At 40.4% G+C, this 21,299-nt stretch overlaps 1 protein-coding gene across 1 annotated transcript in view; it reads left to right on the forward strand.

Annotated features, from left to right (window-relative positions):
• Positions 1-217: 217 nt before the first annotated feature.
• Positions 218-21,299, forward strand: part of CHST11 (carbohydrate sulfotransferase 11) — an 87,996-nt gene continuing 66,914 nt past the window's right edge. Inside the window, exon 1 of the mRNA XM_040344263.1 lies at positions 218-326. Within this exon, the coding sequence (XP_040200197.1) occupies positions 243-326 (84 nt within the window). The 5' untranslated portion in view covers positions 218-242. The remainder of the gene's footprint in view (positions 327-21,299) is intronic.

A 21,299-nucleotide genomic window follows, 5' to 3' on the forward strand; every position in this document is an offset into this window, starting at 1 on the left:
AGTGACACTCATAGGCTGTGCTTAAGTATTACACGCCATCTTGTTGTACTTGTTGGTTATGACTAATACTGTTTTGCGTAAACTTGAAGATAAGAAATAGTAAATTATGATAGTATATTTTGTTTAGCAAACTGTAAAGCCTATTGTATATATACAGATGTTATTTTATACAGCCATTAGTTATATAGAATACACATATTCCCTAAAGTAAACCATATTTTTGTCTTTCTTTCTCTCTAGTAATGCACAGAAATCCCTTTGGGATGGACATTTGCTGTCGGAAAGGGTCACGTAGTCCACTCCAGGAACTCTACAATCCAACACAGGTAGGTGACAATGCACATTCTCCGATATGTAATGTAGGACTTCCACTTTACCCAGCACCACCGTCACATCAATATTGAATTGCTTTTTAACTCGCTCATTACATGATTGCCTCAGTGTTAAGAGAAAGCTATTCTACATTTGTGTTGATGTTGTCCCAGAAATTGAAGTTTTGCTTTCAGAGCAGAAAATGTTTTTTTTTTTTTGGGTCACATCTGCATTCAGAATAGGAAATGCGGTCTACTTCTGGGCCACTTATTTCTTTACTGAAGATAATCAGATTCTCTACATCATCAAACTCCTTTAAATTCAAGTATTGCCCTTATTGAAGTATTAAATAAAGGAATTTGTGCAGAATGTGATTTTGAAGGGAACATTTTATAGACAACATTGTTATAGTGTTACCCACTGCAAAAGAGAGTGTAGCGGTTACTTATATTGGATTCCTTCTCACAGGGATGTACATGCCTGTAATAGCCTATTTGTTTTTCTCAAAAAAGTTTCAGTGTGTTTCATAGACATGAGATGCTAATGACTTTCTTAATAAATCAGAGCAAGTGAAAAATGTTCTAAAAGTATATTTCATTAAACTGCAATTGCTTAACACCTGCATAGTGACTGCATAGCTTATCAGTTATAAATAATTTGGAAACACGGCTAATGCAGAACTAATGCCCAGAACAACTGAAGGAATGGCACATGGCCATCACATCACTCTTTGCCAATAACTATCAGTCAGCACTGGATTCCAAGGAGATATAAAATACACTAACTACTGCCATATGCATTCAATCAAAAATGTGTTTTTATTCAGGTACATTTTTTTTTTAATGAAAATTTGCACACAGACGATCTTGCATATCACATCGAATTACATGCAGTTAATACACAAGCAAGTGTTCCTAAATTAAACTAGTGTAAGTACTGTACCTGACTTGGTATCCATGTAAAATTCTGCGTAGCATCAATGGGAATGGAAGAGGGATGGGCAGTATTAGGAGTCAATCCGGCTCTGCTACATTCACATGTACTGACAGTAGGGATGAGCCCAATGTTCCAGTCAAACGTAAGTTCAACTCGAACAATGAGTGTTCGCCGAATAGCTAACAATTTGTGGTGTTCGCAGCAAACTCGAAAGCCACGGAACACCCTTTAAAAGTCTATGGGAGAAATCAAAAGTGCACATTTTAAAGGCTTATATGCATGGTATTGTCATAAAAAGTGTTTGGGGACCTGGGTCCTGCCCCAGGGGACATGTATCAATGCAAAACAAAGTTTTAAAGCGGCCATTTTTTCAGGAGCAGTGATTTTAATAATGCTTAAAGTGAAACAATAAAAGGTAAATATTCCTTTAAATTTCATACCTGGGGGGTGTGTATAGTATGAATGTAAAGTGGCACATTTTTCCTGTGTTTAGAACAGTCCCGTAGCAAAATGACATTTCTAAAGGGAAAAAAAATTATTTAAAACTGCTCGCTATATTGAATTGTTGGGTCCCGGCAATATAGATAAAACTCTTTGAAAAAAACAGCATAGGCCCCCCCCCCCCCAGTCCATTACCAGGCCCTTTTGGTCTGGTAAATAGTAAGGGGAACCCCAAACCAAAATTTAAAAAAAAAATTGCGTAGGGGTCCTCCCAAATTCCATACCAGGTCCTTCAGGTCTGATATGGATATTAAGGGGAACCCTGAGCCAATTCTTTTTCAAAAAATGGTGTAGGGGTCCCCCTCAAAATCCATACCAGACCCTTCAGGTCTGGTATGAATTTTAAGGGGAACCCTGCGCCAAAATTTTAAAAAAAGGGCCGTAGGGTTCCCCCCAAAAATCCATACCAGACCCTTATCCAAGAACTCCAAAACACTACAAACCATGCAGATACAGGTAGCTTAAAATTGTTAGGGTTCCCTTTCATGGCATACATCTCCAAGATGAAGAAAGGTCTCCAGATTGCTGCCAAGGTTGGTGAAATAATTCAAGCATACATATTATTTTGTAGAAAAAGGGGGTCAGATGCAAATAAGACTGCATTCACACAGGCATTAAAAAGAGGTACTTGGCAGGTGATTGTGATCCTTGGCTTCCTAAACCATGGGGTCCAAGTGGTGAACCGACACGTATACAGTTAGTGGCAGTCTAAAATGTTCTGGACAGAGGCTGCTCAAACATTTTGTGCAATTTGTGGCCACCAATACAATAAATTGTTCCTGTGGTGTGCCAAAATAGATTGAAAGCTATCAGAAAGCAACCTCAACAACATAGGCTTTGACATCAGTCCCTATGGTAATTCATGCTGAAGACACTACCGTAATATTCACGTAATAGTAATTGTCATCCTGTTCTCATTATAGCGTGATAATGCAGGATATTTAAGAGAGGAACCAGAGCCACACTGATTTCTTCATATAGTTTAATTGTCTTCTTTTGTGTAGGTAAAGCTGCATTAAAAGGACTGCTTTGTCATTTATTCTCATCATTAGCACTTAATTAGATCTCTTCTGGAGTCTGTAAAAAGAGCCCGATACCACACACCAGATGAAACATTTATGGAGACCTTGACACATGCCTTTTTATATATTCTCTGTAGAATACTTGTTCTGTGCAGCTGATGTAATTGCATACTCTGCTGCTTCTCCGATCCATCGCCAAGTGTCTTCTGTACTCTCACCTGAATGGATTTACAGTTTGGGTCATATTGATTTAATGTAGAGTGTTGCCACTTTAATTTTTAGGTAGCACAAGGTCACAAAATAGTAGCCTTACTGGCGCCAGTTAAAATGTGTCTTCCATTTTTGTCCGTGGTTTGTGTAGCATTCAGTAAAGGAGTTTTTGTCAAACCATCATATTCCAGTGTTTTTTCTTGTCCAGACCGACCAAAATTCACATAAAAAATCAATCAAATCAAATGATGACAGTGGGAAAATTTGCAAATAACATAGATGTACTTAATGAACATAAAATAATAAAACAAACCGACTCACATAGGTTGGACCGAATGGATCTATGACTTTTTCCAACCTTATTTTAAAGGTAACTATGTAAAGGTCATTGCAAATAATGGGAGCACTCTTTGTATGACTTTGGAGGAAAATAGGTTTAACCTCTGTATACAGAAAGGCTTGTTCACAGTGAGAGCTGTGAAAATGTAGAAACTAGTTCTGTACACAGTACAGTTGGATGTATTTCTAAATGCACAGAATATAACTGTAAAAATCCTGATCCTGCTTATAACCAGTCTAACTTTAGCATCTTTCCCTCTACCCTTCAAACCGATAAAATCATACAGATACATTAATCCAAAAATGTATTAGGGTTCCCTTACGTGGCATAAAGCTCGAACACGAGGTCCTCAGATTGCTGCCAAAATTGTGCTGGCTTATAAGGGTTAAAATATGAGACAAATTTGTTATTTATTTTTTGTGTGTGGATATAGTGGAGAGGAAGTACAGAACCTTTCAGGTTTTCATTGCGGTTTGCGTCCTCTTTAGGTTGATTCACCCTCTCGATTTGTCCAGTATTCTGTTATCACCAAAAGTGGAAGGTGTTGTCAACAGAACAGGAATAGAGGGGAAATCTTTAAATGGGGACACCTGTTGACAACAAGGGATTCCTTCTCTTTGGAGGGATTTTCTTTCCCTTCCTGTTTGTGCTATGGGACAGGAAATAAATGGAAATCTCCCCAATTGGACATTCACGTGAAAAAACATTCATGGGCTATAAAACCTTCTCCCTGCCCTAACCCTACTTTATTCAAAATGAGAAAAAAAAAAAGCTTTGACCTGCTTTCGTGGTTGTCTGGACATGGGGTCATATTTCCAAATATGGTGGACCTGCCCAGCGGCACAAACCTTTTGGGAGAAACCAATCCCTATGCTTCCGCACAAAGCACTTTTTAACCTACGCCCAGCTGAGATCATCTGGTGGCACTATGCTTTGATGACCCATGTCATGACAGCCACAAGGCAAGAGAACCGCGGTTCTTTTGAAAGGTCTGTCTGCACACTCGGGCGGCAAGAGATTCTTGCCAAGAATCTCGTCAGGAAAAACAACGTTTTTTTCCTGACGAGATTATTGCCCGTGTGTACGAGGCTTAACACCACTAAAAAGCAATCCACCATGGAGTCTTAGAAACGATGAGTTTGTGACATAACAACATTTTCACAGCATTTGGCTGTCTCTAACAAAGTAATAAAATTCTAAGTCTGTAAGTGGTAACCATATAATTGCTTGAATATTTGTGTTGTTCGTCTCAGTCTTTATTACTGTCATGCAATGACTGATAAATCTAGGAACAAATGCAAGTAACAGATGTTGCAAATTGTATTTTTATCCCTTTATTATATAGCCTTCCTGGTATAACGCTGTAGATCTTGACCAGTCCCAGGACATTTACTATTGTTTTGAAGCTATCCTTGTGTAGTGTTGGCTTCATGCTTCAGGTCATTGTCTTACTGGAAGAAAAATGTTTTCCATAGGCTCAGATTTCTTTCTTTTCCTATAGAATAATACTGTCACCACCAAGTTTCACAGTAGGTGTAGTGCACTTATAATGATGCATTGTTTTAAATCAAGCATAAACAATTCTATGACTAAATGACCTTCTTTCAACTGACTTCTGAGTCTTCCACATGTTTCTGGCTAACTAGGTGATATGTTGCATTACTTTTAGTTCACATTCCCACATACTCTTAGAATGTCAGTATGCCAGTACACTTGATGATTGCTAGCCTTCTTTTTTTTATTGCTGTTTATGTCTTTTTATTCTGTTGGCAGCCACTTTCTCTACTATTAATGTTTGTGTCACAGGAACTGTTAGTGAGCCAAAATCTGCCCAGTGAGTTCACAGTCAGAAATACCTTAGGCCCCTTTTACACAAAATTTCTTATCAGGTCTATCCATCAGTTTTTTTGGCGGACCTGTTCAGAAGCTCAGTGCATCTCTTGTGTGCAAGTGGATGTAAACTGACTTGCGTAATTCCCTTTTTATTCTTTACCTTTTTACTGGCTTCGCTTTTTGTTTAGAAACATATGTTCCATCCATTACATGGCCCATGAATAGAATGCTTCTGTGAATAAGGGACGGTGGCATGCCAGTGGCCTAGTTGCTGCCTTGTTTTCACTCAAAGGGGCTATCTGCTATTCAGCTCAGTGATTCAAAGTATTGGAGTAAATGGGTCATTAATAATATCAAGAGAGCTTAGCCATCGCAGCCACAATGTCTGTCGTGATAGGAGTCATTTTTAAGCTCCTGATAGAGAAACATGCATCATAGGGGGGAATAGTCAGGAGGGGTGAAGTGGCCATTATGAGTACACCTACCAGTCGGAATATATATGGTCTCCTAGAAGTGCTGAAGTAAGTACATGCCAGGATCACCAGCACTTAATAGTCAAAACCTTGCCAGAATCCAGCATTCTGGAGTGGTGTCCCAGAGAGCAAGAATAACTTGCTAGTCTCTAGCAAGAGCAAAGTTGCAGTGTAGAGTCTACAGCAAGAGCTCTGCAAGTCTACATTATGAAAATTCAGCCATAGTGACCCCTGTGGTGGGATGACTATTGCACAACATAACTGAACGAGAACTTGCAGCAGACTTGTAGAATGTTTGCAAAGAAAATTGATCTGGAGTCATGCAATGTGGACTTGAATTGTGCAACAAACTTGTGAAGCCTGGCAAGTCTAGCAATAGCTTAGCAAGTCAAACTTGCAGCTCAGTTGCTTGCTATCTGGGTTGATAGTTGATGCGCAATGTTTTTTTTTTTGCACCAATATCGTTAAAAATAGCTAAATAATATCTTGTAGAGCTCAGTTCATTTTATGACCTCTGTGTTCACTGTAAAATAGTAAGAGCTTTATAAAAGATAGAATTCTGTATGAATGAGGAATTGACTAATTCACACAGTGACAGCTTACATTGACAAAGGCTGATGAACAGTACGTGTTGCTTTTTTACATACACTGATACAAATTGTAATAATACAGTACAAGCTGATACAAAGTGTACAGTGTACAAGACCATTTTTTAAATTCACTAAACAATTTGGTTTATTTTTATGCATCTCAATTTAGATCCTGGTTTCTTTTTTTTTAATGACAGCTATTAAGTGTTCTATTTAGCCATATGAATGCAAACTGCAGCTGTTAGAGCAAAATATGGATCAATTGACCACGTGTTCATAACTGTTCATGAAAAGGACACCAGTTACAGTACAGGCAATGATTATACTACTGTTTTGTAGCTTGGTGTCCTTTTTTTTTTGTTTTATAGAAAATAAATGATTATGCAAAACCTAAAATATCTCTTTCTGTATAAGTTGGGGTATGTGAGTGGTCTCAGTTCAAGTAGTAGAGCAGAATACATCAAATTTATTTGCAACTCTAATCTAATAAATTGAATGCAAATCTTTAAGCCACAATGGCTTTTTTTGTGTGCGTAGCACATGGTGCTGCTGTAGGGAACTAGACCTTTTATAAATGACCTCTGCAAATTTAAAGCTGCATTTTAGCCATCTAAAAATATCCATGGAATGAAGCTGGACTAGTGTTTTTTTTTTTAAATCTTAAATCCCTTTTTTAATTCTTTATCTTTTTAAAAAACACCCTCTAGCATTTCTGGTCGTGGCAATCTTGAGTAAGGGCAAATGATTAATGTAGCATTTACTTGCTGGAATCCACCTGCCCTTAGTTCAGACATGCAAGCAGGAGAGTGTGTGCTTAGCTAAGAAAGTCCCTCATCCCCTTTTCCCCCACTGAATACTCCTGAGATGTATGATATCAATTTGTGCCCATTGTCGCCACTGTGCCCACTGTGCCAATTGATGTCACTGTGCCCATTGTCGCCACTGTGCCCATTGTCGCCACTGTGCCCATTGATGCCACTGTTCCCATTGTCGCCACTGTGCCCTGTATAATGCCCCCACCCGACACTTACCTTTCTGGGGGTCAGCCATCCTCCTTCCACATCCCTCGATGTCTTCTCCCGCCCTCGATGACGCTTCAACCAATCAGGTTACCGGCAACCAGAACCGGTGAACCTGATTGGCTGAGACGTCTGTCAGTCTTATATAAGGAATGCACCACCCGTACATCCCTTAGATAAGTTTCCGGGAGCCGAGGGCTGTACTCGGAAAGACTATCAGAGGCGCTGGCTCTGATAGGCACTTCCGCACAGCCAACCAGCTGCCGTTATTCAGGTGGCCGGCGTTCACCGTCCGGCCATCTGAATAGTCTGTGGCAGCGGCCGGCAACAATAACATAGATTCATGCAATGCATGAATCTATGTTATTGTAATCAGTGGCGGTGCGAGAGCCAGAGGGGGCGGCGCTCCAGCGCCCTCTATAGATGCACCGCCACTGAACACAATTTACCATATTATGTCATAACCAAATATGGTGCCTCGAGCCCTGTGTTAACATCAATGCAAGGATCTGTCAGAAGCTTGGAGGGAAGCATCGTTGGGTGGCAGGGATCACATCTGGATTTCCAGCTGATGCCTGATAGTAGCTGTAGGCCGCCCAAACATTGTATTAATTTTTTTATTTTTTTATGGTGATTGGATTCAATTAGAGGGATCTCCTACAGGGATGAAAAAAAAACACTTTTTGGTACGATAGGGAAAAGCTAGAACCCTTTTATTGCTGTCTATATACCTGTTGCTTAAATTCCCTCACCTCCTGTCTGGCGACAATGTTCCTAGATAGGAAATAAGAAAAAAATCCCCCTAATGTGGCATCAGGCACGAAAAAGTTTGGGCTGTAGTTACAATTTAAGAGCACATGCACACAACTCGAGGGCCTTACAGCGTACATTCGGGCAGCTTGTTCAATACAGGCTGAAATACGCAGTGGCTGTACACCAATATACGCATACACATACGCATAGTCTGTGCTTGGGACAGAAGACTAATCCAGTGCTGAAATGTATCAGGAACATCCACATCTCTGGCACCCAGGATATACTCCAGACAGTGATTTGCCTTGTGACCTAGGCAGGGCTGGACTGGGACAAAAATTTGGCCCTGGACTTCATCCAGACTGGCCCACTTTGACAGGTCTCTCCCATGGGAGCCGGACAACTCCCGCACCCCCCCCCCCCCCCGGTCACCCAAGCCCCCTCTCCCCCTTCACTAGCCACTAGCCGTTCTACTTTGTTAGAGTAGAACGGCTGGTACTGGTACTCTTATAGGCAGTACCAGTGGGGAAGCTAGACATTATTTCACCCGGGGCAAAGAATCAGTTTGGTGCCACCCCTTATGGGACAAGATTAGGCAGAAGTGAGAAACTCCCAGGCCATAGCTGTTGAGTCAGCTGTCTGTCCCCTTCCCCATGCTCCTCTGTCATCCCCCCTGCTCCTCTGGTCCTCCCCCTCCTTCTTTGTTCCCCCCAGATGAGTGCTGTGGGCAGGGAGAGGAGGTGAGCGCTGCGGGAAGGGAGAGACAGAGGAGCGGAGGGGGCGGCGGTCCGCTGTCACTGAAGCCGGCCCACTGAGCCATCGGCCCACCGGGAAACTCCCTGTAGTCCCAATGGCCAGCCCATCCCTGGACCTAGGAGAGACCAGGTCAGTTTTCTATTTTCTATGCCAGTTAGCTGGCAAATGGGTTCTTTGAATAGTAAATACAGTGGGAAAAAAACTTCATTGGCAGAACAGCCAATTTTAAGAAGTGTTATATGGCAATTGTTTTGCCTCCTAGAAGACAAAGCAATGAACGTTAATTTATTTAGACTTATTTTTATAACACATCCCCATAATGCAGTATTCATTGTATTGTCTGCTCACATAGTCCAAAGTCATCGTTGCTACAAGACAGCATATGACAGAGGTGGACTATGGAATGAATGGAGTTTCTGAAAGTGCAGTGCAAGGAGGAACCAATTTATTGTATGTTACACCAATCATTTACACCTCTGATGTCCTATTATGGCTGAAGCCTCTAGGCCATCTATATTTTACATTGGACTTCCATTACATTTTATGTGCATTATTCATAAATTGGAGTACAGTGTCAGTGCAGATGGTATCACTGATGTTTATCAGGGTAATAGAGCTGTCAATGTGCATTGTTTAAATGAGCTTGTAGAAGGTAAAAGTGACATTTTACAGCGTGTCACATGTCCTGTTCTTTTTACATGTACATGTCAACGTATTCTGCAAACACTGTCTGCAAGGATAGTATTAGCATTAAAAATAAATATATACTCCTCTGTTTTGGAAATCAAGGGGGCTAAGTGTATTTTGGGAATTTCCCTGTAATTTTCAAACACACATAAAAACTATATGTAGTGGGCCTTGTTAGGCAATGATCTTTGATAATATAGAAATAAAACATAATATTTTATTATCATAAAAGAATAGATAGAAATAAAACCATATATTGGTTGACATTATTATAAACTATTTTCCTTTTACACTCAGTGCCTTATAGTATACCCAAAATGTTACAGCCTGGAAGGGATCATGCAGATATTGTTGTGCTAAATTTTGCTGTATTTGTCCCAAGACCAGGAACAAACGGCAGCAGTCCATTGGTGCAATCTATGTAATATTTGTGTGTACGGCCCTGGGCCCCGCAGCCATCTTGATCACTCTCCATGAAGAGTAATGCCTTGTACACACGATCGGAATTTCCGATGAAAAAAGTCAGACGGAATTTTTTCATTGGATATTCTGACCGTGTGTGGGCCCCATTGGACTTTTTTCTGTCGGAGTTTAGAAATAGAACATGTTTTTTTTTTTTTTTCGATGGAAAAAATTCCTATTCCGATTGTGTGCAACTCTGGCGGAGAAAAAAACATGCATGCTCAGAATCAAGTCGACGCATGTTCGGAAGCATTGAACTTCATTTCTCTCGGCTCGTCATAGTGTTTTACGTCACCTTGTTTTGGACGGTCAGAATTTGGTCTGACAGTGTGTATGCAAGACAGCTTGAAAGATAGAATTTTCCAGCGGAATTTCGGATTTTATCCCATCGGAAATTCCGATCGTGTGTATTGGGCATAAGGCATTCTTGCTGATATATGTATTTACAACAATGAACAGTTGTACGTTTATACAAATAGTTCATGTTCAGTGTCATATATGGATATATTGTAAAAAAAAATATTTTATTGTGGATACTGTATACCCATATCCCTCAGGTAGACCGTGTTCAAAACATGTTGGGTTTGTTCCAAGACTTTGGACATGTGCAGCATCGTCAAGCACAACAATATCAACATGATCCCTTCTGGGAACTTTTGGGTAAACTATGAAGCATTGAGTGTAAAAAGAAAATTGTCATGGTGTATAATAATGCCAGCCAATATATGGTTTTAATTCTGTCTATGCTTTTATGATGATAAAATAAATTTCAACTTTTCAAATCAATATTGTCAAAGACAATTGCCTAAAAAGTCTCAATAGATATAGTTTGTGTGTGTAAATAAAAAAAAAAAAATGTTTGTGTGTGTGTGTATATATATATATATATATATATATAGTTACTGAAAATAAATGAAAATCATGTTCTAATAAAAAAGGAGGTAGGTTATCACAGGAAAAGCCAATATTTTCTGTTCATTTCATATTATCACATATTTTTTCTTTTGGTGTTTCACACTGTTATGATGACTTCTGTGAAAGTCATGTGAAAGGCTACTTGAATAACAGAAGCGTTGGGGGGAAAAAAACAATCAAAAAGGCTGTAGCAAGGTGATGCTACATCTTTCCATTTTTGTTGTTTTTGCTGTTTTCCCTTACCAGATTTCCTCTGAAACTGTTGCATATTAGTCATAGCAGCCAAAGACATATTTCTGGACCTTGCCTCATCCTGAGCTGTCTTTGAATATACAAACTGCTTTGGTAAAATTGTAAAATGTTTTAAAAACAACCAAGCAAAGAAATCAAACTCTTTATTTCTTTATCTGTTGCAAAGCTCCAAGTATTGGTAAATGCGGCTCATACAATATTTACAGAGCAATTATTTTCACAATTCGGTGAAATTATGCTCAAATTACATTAGCATGTTTGAAATGCCATTTTATTAGCCTACTGCAGAGGATGATATTATGCCAAATCTAAAATACAGTCCTTTGAACAAAAAATTCAGACATCACACAATCTGCTATTATTATTTTTTTCTTTTACATCAGTTAAATGCAAAACAATATTAACCTATAGTATTTTTTCCTTTATGTTAGCTGCACAGTGATGTTATCATGACTAAAGACAATACAATTGCCGCTCCTGCTTATCCCCACCTGTAGCTATCTTAAGTTGTCGTTAATTCAGCCAACAATTATCTGATGGAGCATACACACGATCGGATTATCCAACACAACATGTCCATCAGACAATTATGGCCATAAAATTGGATCGTGTGTAAGGCCTCGTACACACGACCGTTTTCCATCAAGAAACTTGGTGGCAGAGCTTTTTTGCTGAGGAAAACGGTCGTGTGTATGCTTTTTGTCGAGAAAACGTGGGTCTCGACGAAAAAAAAAGAGAACAAGTGCTCCTTTTTCTTATCGGGAGTCTCAATTTCCTCATCGTGTTTCTCGTCGGGCTGGTTTACGAAGAGAAACACGTTCGTGTGTATGCTTAGAAACCCGCGCATGCTCAGAATAAACTATGAGACGGGAGTGCACGTTCGGTAAAAGTAGCGTTTGTAATGGAGACAGCACATTCGTCACGCTGTAACAGACTGAAAAGCGTGAATCGTCTCTCACCAAACTTTTACTTGACACGCAGTAACATGAGATTAGTAAAAGCAGCCCCAAGGGTGGCGCCAGTGGAATCAAACTTCTCCTTTATAGTGCCGTCGTACGTGTTGTATGTCACCACGTTTGAGAATGACGAGATTTTGTCTTGACAGTGTGTACGCAAAGAAAGCTTGACAAGATTCTCGACAAGCCTGACAAGGAACTCGTCGAGGAAAACTATGTTTCTTTAACGACGAGTTTCTCAGTTGTGTGTGTACGAGGCCTCCAGGCCTTTAGATAGCTCAATGTGGTCTTCAATATTTAAAGTGCTAAGTATAAGAGAGCCAGTGAGAAGAAAGATAGCTGTCACCAGTTATATTTCAATTCAAGGAAATGTAGTTTCAAAAAGGAAAGGAAACCTCTTGCCCTCATAAGCAACTTCTACATTTTTGCTCAGGCCTGTTTACCTGAGAGACCTTATGTTTTCTCATCTCACTCTGGAAAGAGAAGTCTTAAAGGAAGCCAACAGAATAAAACTTTGAAAGCCTCCATTGGCGGCTTTCTTTTTAAGGTGCAAATCAAGGAATTACTTGTTTATTCTTACTAGGGATATGCTGAACCAGAGCTTGCATGCAGTCATAAAGTATCAGGGGAACCTGGCATACTTATTATGGGTTAGGGACTTGGAAAGAAGAATCGGGGATGACAGCCCTGGATCATATACTTTAACAAGTCAACAGTGTCGGTTCTCACTTTTTTGTTGAGAAAAGTGGAAAAATAGTGCTGAACCCGTAGGGTTATCTCATTGGTGTTGCTATCTTAAAGTTTTTGTTGATGCAAATGATCTGGTTCCCAGGCAAGCAGCTTCTACCTCCAAAGGGTCACCACATTCTCATTGGTTTGTTGTGTAATGTCACAAAAGTTTAAACTGAAGCACCACACCACTGCTAGAGGTTCCGATACAACATTATTTCAGTAAGTCAGGAGGACAATCCAGAAAGTAGCCAATGTGTTTCAGGGGTCCAAGAGCACCCCCTTCATCAGGGCTAGAAAATACATAAGGGTATTTGCTTTTATATATAAACCCAAGGGGAGGTTATTGGATTGATATGGAGATGCCCTTATAGTTTCTAACTGCCATGAAGGGGTGCATTTGGACCTTGAAACATGTAAGCCACTTTCTGGATTCCCCCCCCCCCCCCCGTCTTTTATTTGAATAGAGTTGTATTTGGTCGTCTTAGCAGTAGTGTGGCACTTCAGTTTCCATTTAGTTTTAGCTAAGACTGTCATTTAATGTATATATTCACACTTCTCTAATACATTAATTTATAAAACACAGTGGTATTAGTGAATCTCAAGCATCTTTATTTAATTTTCATCATTTTCTTTCCATGATTTAATTTTTTAATTATTTTAATTATTGTTTCTTTTTCTTTGTCAGTCTAGGAAATCAATAGAAATCAGAACCTTAATATCCTTGTTCAGAATGTCAAAATTATAAATGTATGCATTTTTAAACACTTTCCATTTTTGCTGGATTGTCTACCATTATAATGTCCACAAATTGGAATATGAAATTCTGTAAATATAAAACTCCTTGGATTCCAGCGTAATAATAAGACTAAAAAATCATGGCATTTTCTACCTTTACGATGTTATCTTGGCAGCTAATCCTTTATCAGCATAAATAGTCGCTTTTCCATCAGTGCTGTTCTGATAAGAAAGCTGGTCTGGTATAGGTGATAGCTCGCTAGTCATGGCCTTAGGTCTCCTTAATATTGGCAGTGTATCAAGCATGCTTTTAACCTTCACATATATGAGAGTCCATTATACAGACATGAGATAGTAGGAATATTTAGAGTGGTTTCCTGAAAACCATTTATTTCCTCAAAATTCCTTTTCTTCTGTGCACATTTTAGGAAGTATTAAATAATCATTCTCATTATTGCTATAAATAATACGAAGTGTAAAAAGTGATTAATACTGCGCTAACCCAATGGTGAAACGTGAAAAGCTGCTACATACAAATGTGACAAAGATTGGTGAACAGGGTAAATGGAAAATGTAGCGCTAAAAAGTTGAGTAAGCAATATTCAAATAATCAAATGTTGCTATTACACATGAAGGTAGGTCACAAAGTGTGAAAACATAACATATATAAATATAACTCGTATATGGAAGATTATGGGAAATGTCCAAATGAATGAACCAATCCATGTAGTGAACACATAGGGGTAGATTCACATAGAAGATACGACGGCGTATCTCCAGATACGCCGTCGTATCTCTGAGTGTGCGGGGTCGTATCTATGCGCCTGATTCATAGAATCAGTTACGCATAGATTTCCCTAAGATCCGACCGGCGTAAGTGTCTTACACCGTCGTATCTTAGGCTGCAAATTTACGCAATTGAGCTAGATACGCCGATTCAGAAACGTACGTCCGGCCGGCGCATTTTTTATGTCGTTTACGTTAGGCTTTTTTCAGCGTATAGTTACCCCTGCTATATGAGGTGTATCCTATGTTAAGTATGGCCGTCGTTCCCGCGTCGAGTTTTGAAAATTTTACGTTGTTTGCGTAAGTCGTTCGCGAATAGGGCTGGATGTAATTTACGTTCACATCGAAAGCAATGACGATTTCCGGCGGAATTTCAAGCATGCGCACTGGGATTTTTTCACGAACGGCGCATGCGCCGTTCCTAAAAAAACGTCAAATACGCGGGGTCACAGTTAATATACCGGTGCATAAAACACGCCCACATCATCCACATTTGAAGTAGGCGGGCTTACGCCGACACAGATACGTTACGCCGCCGTAACTAAGGGCGCAAGTTGTTTCTGAATACAGAACTTGCACCCTAAATTACGGCGGCGTAACGTATCTGAGATACGTTACGCCGGGCGGATAGATAGACCATTCAATCTGAATCTAGCCCATAAAGTCCAGTATAAAATAGTTGTTGCTCAGAAGTGATATAGTGAACACGTGGAAACATCGAGGTGTTGCATCTTCAATCAAAATAATGGGGTATGTACTCTCACAGGAGATGGTGGACTCGCATGTCAATGAAAATGAGTCAGTCGACCAGAGAGAGACAAGATGGGCAGTCTTCCACAACGATCATGGGAACCCAAGAGTTTCCAGGAGCAGCTTCCTGGGGTCTTGTAGGTGACCATATGGTTGAAAAAACAAGTTGAAACAGCCGGATGAAAGGGCCAAAAAAACTCTCATCAAGGAAGATGTAAAGAGAAAAAGGAAGGGCTCCACATGGTATAGATCAAAAGGGATAGGTTTTATTGATTAAAAACCGATTTGTGATTTTGTAAAAAGGAGCAATATGGGGAGCAATAAGCCAAGATCTATACCAAGTGGAGCCCTTATTTGTGTGTTGTAGGGTAGATGTGCTCCTTTGGGGTTGCTATTTTTATAGAATAGTAGAGAAAAGAAAATGTAAAAGTTGCCCATAGTAACCAATCAGCGAAAATTATAGTATGATTTGGCATGAGACCCTATAATTCCAAACCTTTAGAATGTCCTCTGGTGAAGGCCCTTGTCTGCCTCATTTATAACCTTCCCCTTCCACATATTTAGCTAATCAGCAGTTATAACACAATGGATATATTTGGTTTATACACTTCAGTCCAATCTGAGTGAATTTCAGCAGAGAAAATATGTTTTAATCTCAGCAGGCATCATTTAATCCAAGGTGAAAAATCCATTTAGCAAGATGACATGTTACAATGTGTGCCTTATTATCTGAAATATGTCAAGTCTGAGCACTGTGCTAACAGAGCTCAGCCAAGCCGGAGCAGCGGATCACCGGGAATGGCTGGAACAGAGGTAGCTGGAAAGATTTTCAATCACCTATACAGTTCCCTGTAATATTATACTATGATGACTGACAATGACAGTGGAAATGCAGGAATATACCTTTAAAGTGGTGAATGTTTGGTTGGGGGATCCCGAAGGCCCAGCTATCCCAAAGGATCTTTTGCCGCAGTTATATTTATATTGCAGAAAATTAAGATCTTTACCTAAAATCCTTGTTTACTGCTTGTGCCTCTTGCACACTAAGCTCTTCTGAATGCTTTTCTTCTGAAATTAGAAAAGCTGTGTTAAAAACATGCCAGAGGTGCATTTAGACATGCTCAGGCGTGTCAACCGTTTGGATGTTTATTAATTTCATTGGCCAGAATATTAATTTATTCTGGTCATTGAAATGAATAAAAGCTCAAGTGCTAAATGAGACCTAGCGTTTAGTCGTGTTTTACACGTGCTCAGGCACGTCTGGCGTTTTTTCTGCTCAAACGTTCCTCTCCTGAACACTATTTGGATGCGTTCAGATTTCTGCCTCTAAATGCCCCTGCTCCTAAACTCCTCTCTAAACCTATGTGTGCATGGACACGTAGGCTAACATAGAAGGGCGTTTGGAGCAGAAACAAAAAACGCCAAACACCTGTAAAATGGGCGTTTGACAACTGCAATGTGCATGGGGCCTTAAACTCTTCCGCAGCTGCAGGATCATATAACAAACACCAAATCTGAGTGTGAATATGACCCCTATTGTTACAGGATTTTTAATGTATTGTATTTTGCATCATAGCGTGTTCCAAGTGCTAGCATGTGTGGCTATATGACTTTTAGCACAGTTATCCTTTAAATGACCCCTCCCTCCAGCATCCTTTTACCCAAAGTATTTTTCACACCCGTCCTTGCTCCTGCTAGATCTTTGCTGGGAGTTAAAGTGGAGGTTCACCCAAAAAAAAAATTGTTAACATTACATTCAGCCGAGTTGTCCTAATGACAATCGGCTGTTTTTTTTTTTTTTTTCGTACATACCAAATTTTCACCGCCGCTTCCGGGTATGTCTTCTGCGGGACTGGGCGTTCCTATCTGATTGACAGGCTTCCGACCGTCGCATACTACGCATCACGAGTTGCCGAAAGAAGCCGAACGTCGGTGCACAGGCGCCGTATAGAGCCGAACCGACATTCGGCTTCTATCGGCAACTCGTGATGCGCTGTATGCGATGGTCGGAAGCCTGTCAATCAGATAGGAACGCCCAGTCCCGCAGAAGACATACCCAGAAGCGGCGGTGAAATACGGTATGTACGAAAAAAAAAAACAGCAGATTGTCATTAGGACAACTCGGCTGAATGTAATGTTAAAAATTTATTTTTGGGTGAACCCCCGCTTTAAATCTGTGCATGCAGAGAAAGAAAACAAAATCTCCATCTATTCTGATGGAGAGGGTGTCTACCATTGAAATGCATAATAGTAGGCCTCTTTTTTAGGAGATAATACACAGATAATAACCACTGGAGAGTTTGTAGCTGATAAGGAGCTTGCACAGGAAAGATCTGGCAGAAGTGAAGACAGGTGAGTAAATATATATTGTGACAGCTCTAGGCCCTGCCATTGTGTTAGTAGAGGTAAATGGCACAAGGGTTTCCCATGGATGTTAATTGTTGGGCCCCATAATATCTGTTTTGAGCTGAGAAAATGCCTTTTCAGTTTTGTTCGAGTTTTGTAATACTCATATTGGGTTCTGTAGTTTTAAGGCCTTAAGGCAGGGGTCTTCAAACTACGGCCCTCCAGTTGCTCAGCAACTACAATTCCCATCATGCCTAGTCATGTCTGTGAATGTCAGTGTGTTACAATGCCTCATGGGATGTGTAGTTCTACAATAGCTGGAGGGCCGTAGTTTGAGGATCCGTGCCTTAAGGTGTCTTGGGAGGGATGAAGCCCCAAACCCTGTGTCCGGGTTTTACTGGAGATCAGCAGTCTGTGTGTGCAGGTGTGCACAGTCCTTTTGGCACCACCTGAGACAAGAAGTTCCCTGTCCAGACCAGGGAGTGGGCCAGTGCAGCAGAGAGCTGCAGGAGTACAGAGAGAGCTATGAGAGCTGAGAGAAAGGTGCAGAGGTTGCACAATGGTGCTGTGAGTTGATGTGAGGAACCAACCAAAAGGCGTAGGCTTGGGACTTGAGCAGCAACACTGCAAGAGAGCTAGGAGGCTTGAAGTAATTTTCTTGGTGGAAACCCCTATGAGGGCAACTGTTTTTGACCTTTTACCTTCGTCTGTAAAAAAAAAAAGTGGGCCAACAAGCCCTGAACAATTTTTCCTCGTTGGAGAGAGCTTATAGGGAGGCGCCACACCAAGGTTTACACACACAAGTGCTACTAAACCCAGGCCCCTGCATTCACTATATCTACTCTCCCACAGTACACAGAGCATGGAAATGCAATTATTTTAGTAAATATAAACTGCTAAATACATTTTCTCATCAGCGGTCTTATGACTTCTATCAGTATCTGGTTAAAGCTTGCAGGAGGAGTTTTTCATTCTGTCTTGATTTTTCTGCGAGGCTGCATATTACTGTTATCTGGTGGGCCCATGGCAACTGCTTTCTATGTCTCTTAAAAAAATTTATATATATATATATATATAGATAAATCTATCTATCTATCTATACATCTATATATATCTATCTATATATATATATCCAATGACTACATAATGACTGGTGTCAATTACCTAGGGAGTGGTGACATCACTCGCCCTTTCATGTGGCAGTGCCCCGGTCTAGCAACTTGCTGCTGGACCCAAGCACTGTCACAAATGAGGAGGACATATGGTGCTTCATATACATATGGTGTGATGAGTATAAGGGGGTTTGAAGACCCCTTTGTAGACACGCTGTTACTTTGCCCTGCATGGGCGTAGTGGCAGCGTCTCTTTAAGTCTGATATTACTTTATTTTGGGTAAATAGTTGTTCATCCACCCATGGTCTATTCATACTTGTGAATCTGTAACTATATTTATTTTTATTTGCTGTTAACATGTTGAAGCATTTTCCCATGTCTTGTACCAAAGCTGGGTTACACTTTGAAAGAACTGAGGTGTGAATGGAGCCCAAAGCGCTTTTAGGTGTCAGTTCACAATTATAAAATGCCTGCTTTTGTGTTCTAGCAATTCCACCTTATTCCTTCTACATGTAAGGTCAGTCACATCACTACATTTAGACAATTGTAGGACAAAAAGAAAAGTTTTCGATTTCTTTTTTTGAGGCTGCTGTTTATTCTTTACTGCCGGGTCAGTGTTACTGTTTACTTAGCTCCACTGAGAAGAGTACTACAGTCTATCACTACTCAATACAAAAAACAAACACTGGTAATCAGTAAAGTGTATTCACTCAGCTGTTAGCTGCAGTGGTAATGAGCAAAATAAAATAAAAAAACATGAGATCAAATACACATATGTGAATTTTACAGATACTTTTGACATGTGTTTGCCGTTTATTTAGAGACGCAATAAAATATGTTTGATGTTTTATACTAAACTATTTTATTAGTTCTTGTTCAGCAGTATCTGTCTACAGTATATACATGTGTCTCTAATAGTTTTTAGTCAAATAAGAGTTGCATTACACTCAACATTTTATCAGCTAGCCTTGGAAACTTAACTTTTTTTGTTTACTGTGCTATAAGTAACTCCAGCCAATCTTATAATCCATCCACCACTGCCAGACAGTATAGTTAGGTTGGTGACCTCTCTTACCCAATGCAGTTAGGCAAAGCAACATTTTGAGGGAACCACCTAAGCCCAATGCTGTATCCTGGCCTAGGCCAACAAGGCCCAGGCCTAGGGCAGCACTTTGCAGGGGGGCAGCACCCACAGTGTCCCCGCCGACTTGCGCTACACTGTTGGGCAAATTAGTTTAGCGCCCCCATAAATCGACCGCACTGCTTCCAGTTTGCGGGCGGTTGGCATTCTGCAACTGTGGGGGGGGGGGGGGCGTCGCTTCTAATTTTTTACCATCCCTGTCCCATTGCAGAGATTTCCCTTCACTTAATGTCACATAGCCAAACAAGAAGTGAGAGGAAATCTATGCAAATTAAGGGAATCCATTGCCCCCCCCCCCTCCACACCAGGCCATCAGAACTAGTGTCCCCACTTAAAAATTTCAGGGTGGGTCTTAAACCGCAAGGGGTGTGGCCTTGACAGGAAGGGGTGGGTCACATTTAAATTAGGGGGTGCATGAGTTTAGTCAGGCCTAGGGCAGCACAAAACCTGAATACACCCCTGCCTAAGCCTACTGATTGGATAATGAATTATTACCAGTATATTAAGGTCACCCTTGTTTCTGCTCCTTCTGTAATCATGTTGGCAGCGCTAGACTGACACCACTGAGCAAAGCAATACAGTTTAGTAGCTCCCCTTCTTAAAGTGATTGTAAACGATCACCTTGCAAAACAACCCATTCAGTCTAAAACAGAAATGAAAGGCAAAACATTTTCGTATAGATATTAAAAAAAAAAATTATAATCATGAATACCTTTTTTTTCCCTGCATACGAGCTGGGGGGGGGGGGAGCAGCAGTACACCGAGCTTTCCAGTGAATGGCTGTGCAGGAGGTGTGTGTCAGGACAAGTCTGATCATTGGAGAGCAGGCTGAGTTCCCAGCATAGCTAAAGAACTGACCACAGTGTGCTCTCCTGCTTAGTGTGGTCAGTTTTTAATAGGAAAGCAGAGGGCCTGGCAGGAACACCAGGGATTTCACATAAAAGAAAGAAATACAAAGATAACAGGAGATGTTCTCATACCAGTACATTTTACAGCAGGCACAAATCAGGAATATGAAATGATGGGATAACAAATCCTTTAATATGGTCTCAGAGCTGCTCCACGGAATAATTGCAGAAGTGAATGTAAAGATGTATTCATGTAGTTTAACTATTTGTATTTTAAATAAAAAAAATTTAAGGAGTTCATAGCTGGGAAAATTGTTTGTCTGTTTGCAGTTCAGTTTGTTGTATTGAATTTTCAATTGAGCCCAATGAGAAGGGTATTTAATTAAGTTTGCCGCCAAGGGGGAAATAATAATGTTTTGTGTTATCACAAATGTTAATACAAAGAGTCTCTAGTAATAGATTATAACACTGGAGGATGTGACTATGGCTTCCCCATATTGAGGAAGGTTTAATGTTGATAAATGGAGTTATGCACTTGGGGGCTAAGAATATGCATGCATCATACATACTAGGGGGAGTACAACTGGGGGGATCTGTAGGGGAGAAGGATCTGGGGGTTTTGGTTGATCATAAGCTCAATAATGGCATGCAATGCCAAGCTGCGGTTTCCAAAGCGAGCAAAGTCCTTTCTTGTATTAAGAGAGGTATGGACTCCAGAGAGAGAGAGATCATTTTGCCCCTGTACAAATCATTAGTAAGACCTCATCTGGAATATGCAGTTCAGTTTTGGACACCAGTTCTCAAAAAGGATATCGGGGAACTGGAGAAAGT

This window comes from Rana temporaria, chromosome 3 (assembly GCF_905171775.1).
Source record: "Rana temporaria chromosome 3, aRanTem1.1, whole genome shotgun sequence".
Lineage (NCBI taxonomy): Eukaryota > Metazoa > Chordata > Amphibia > Anura > Ranidae > Rana > Rana temporaria.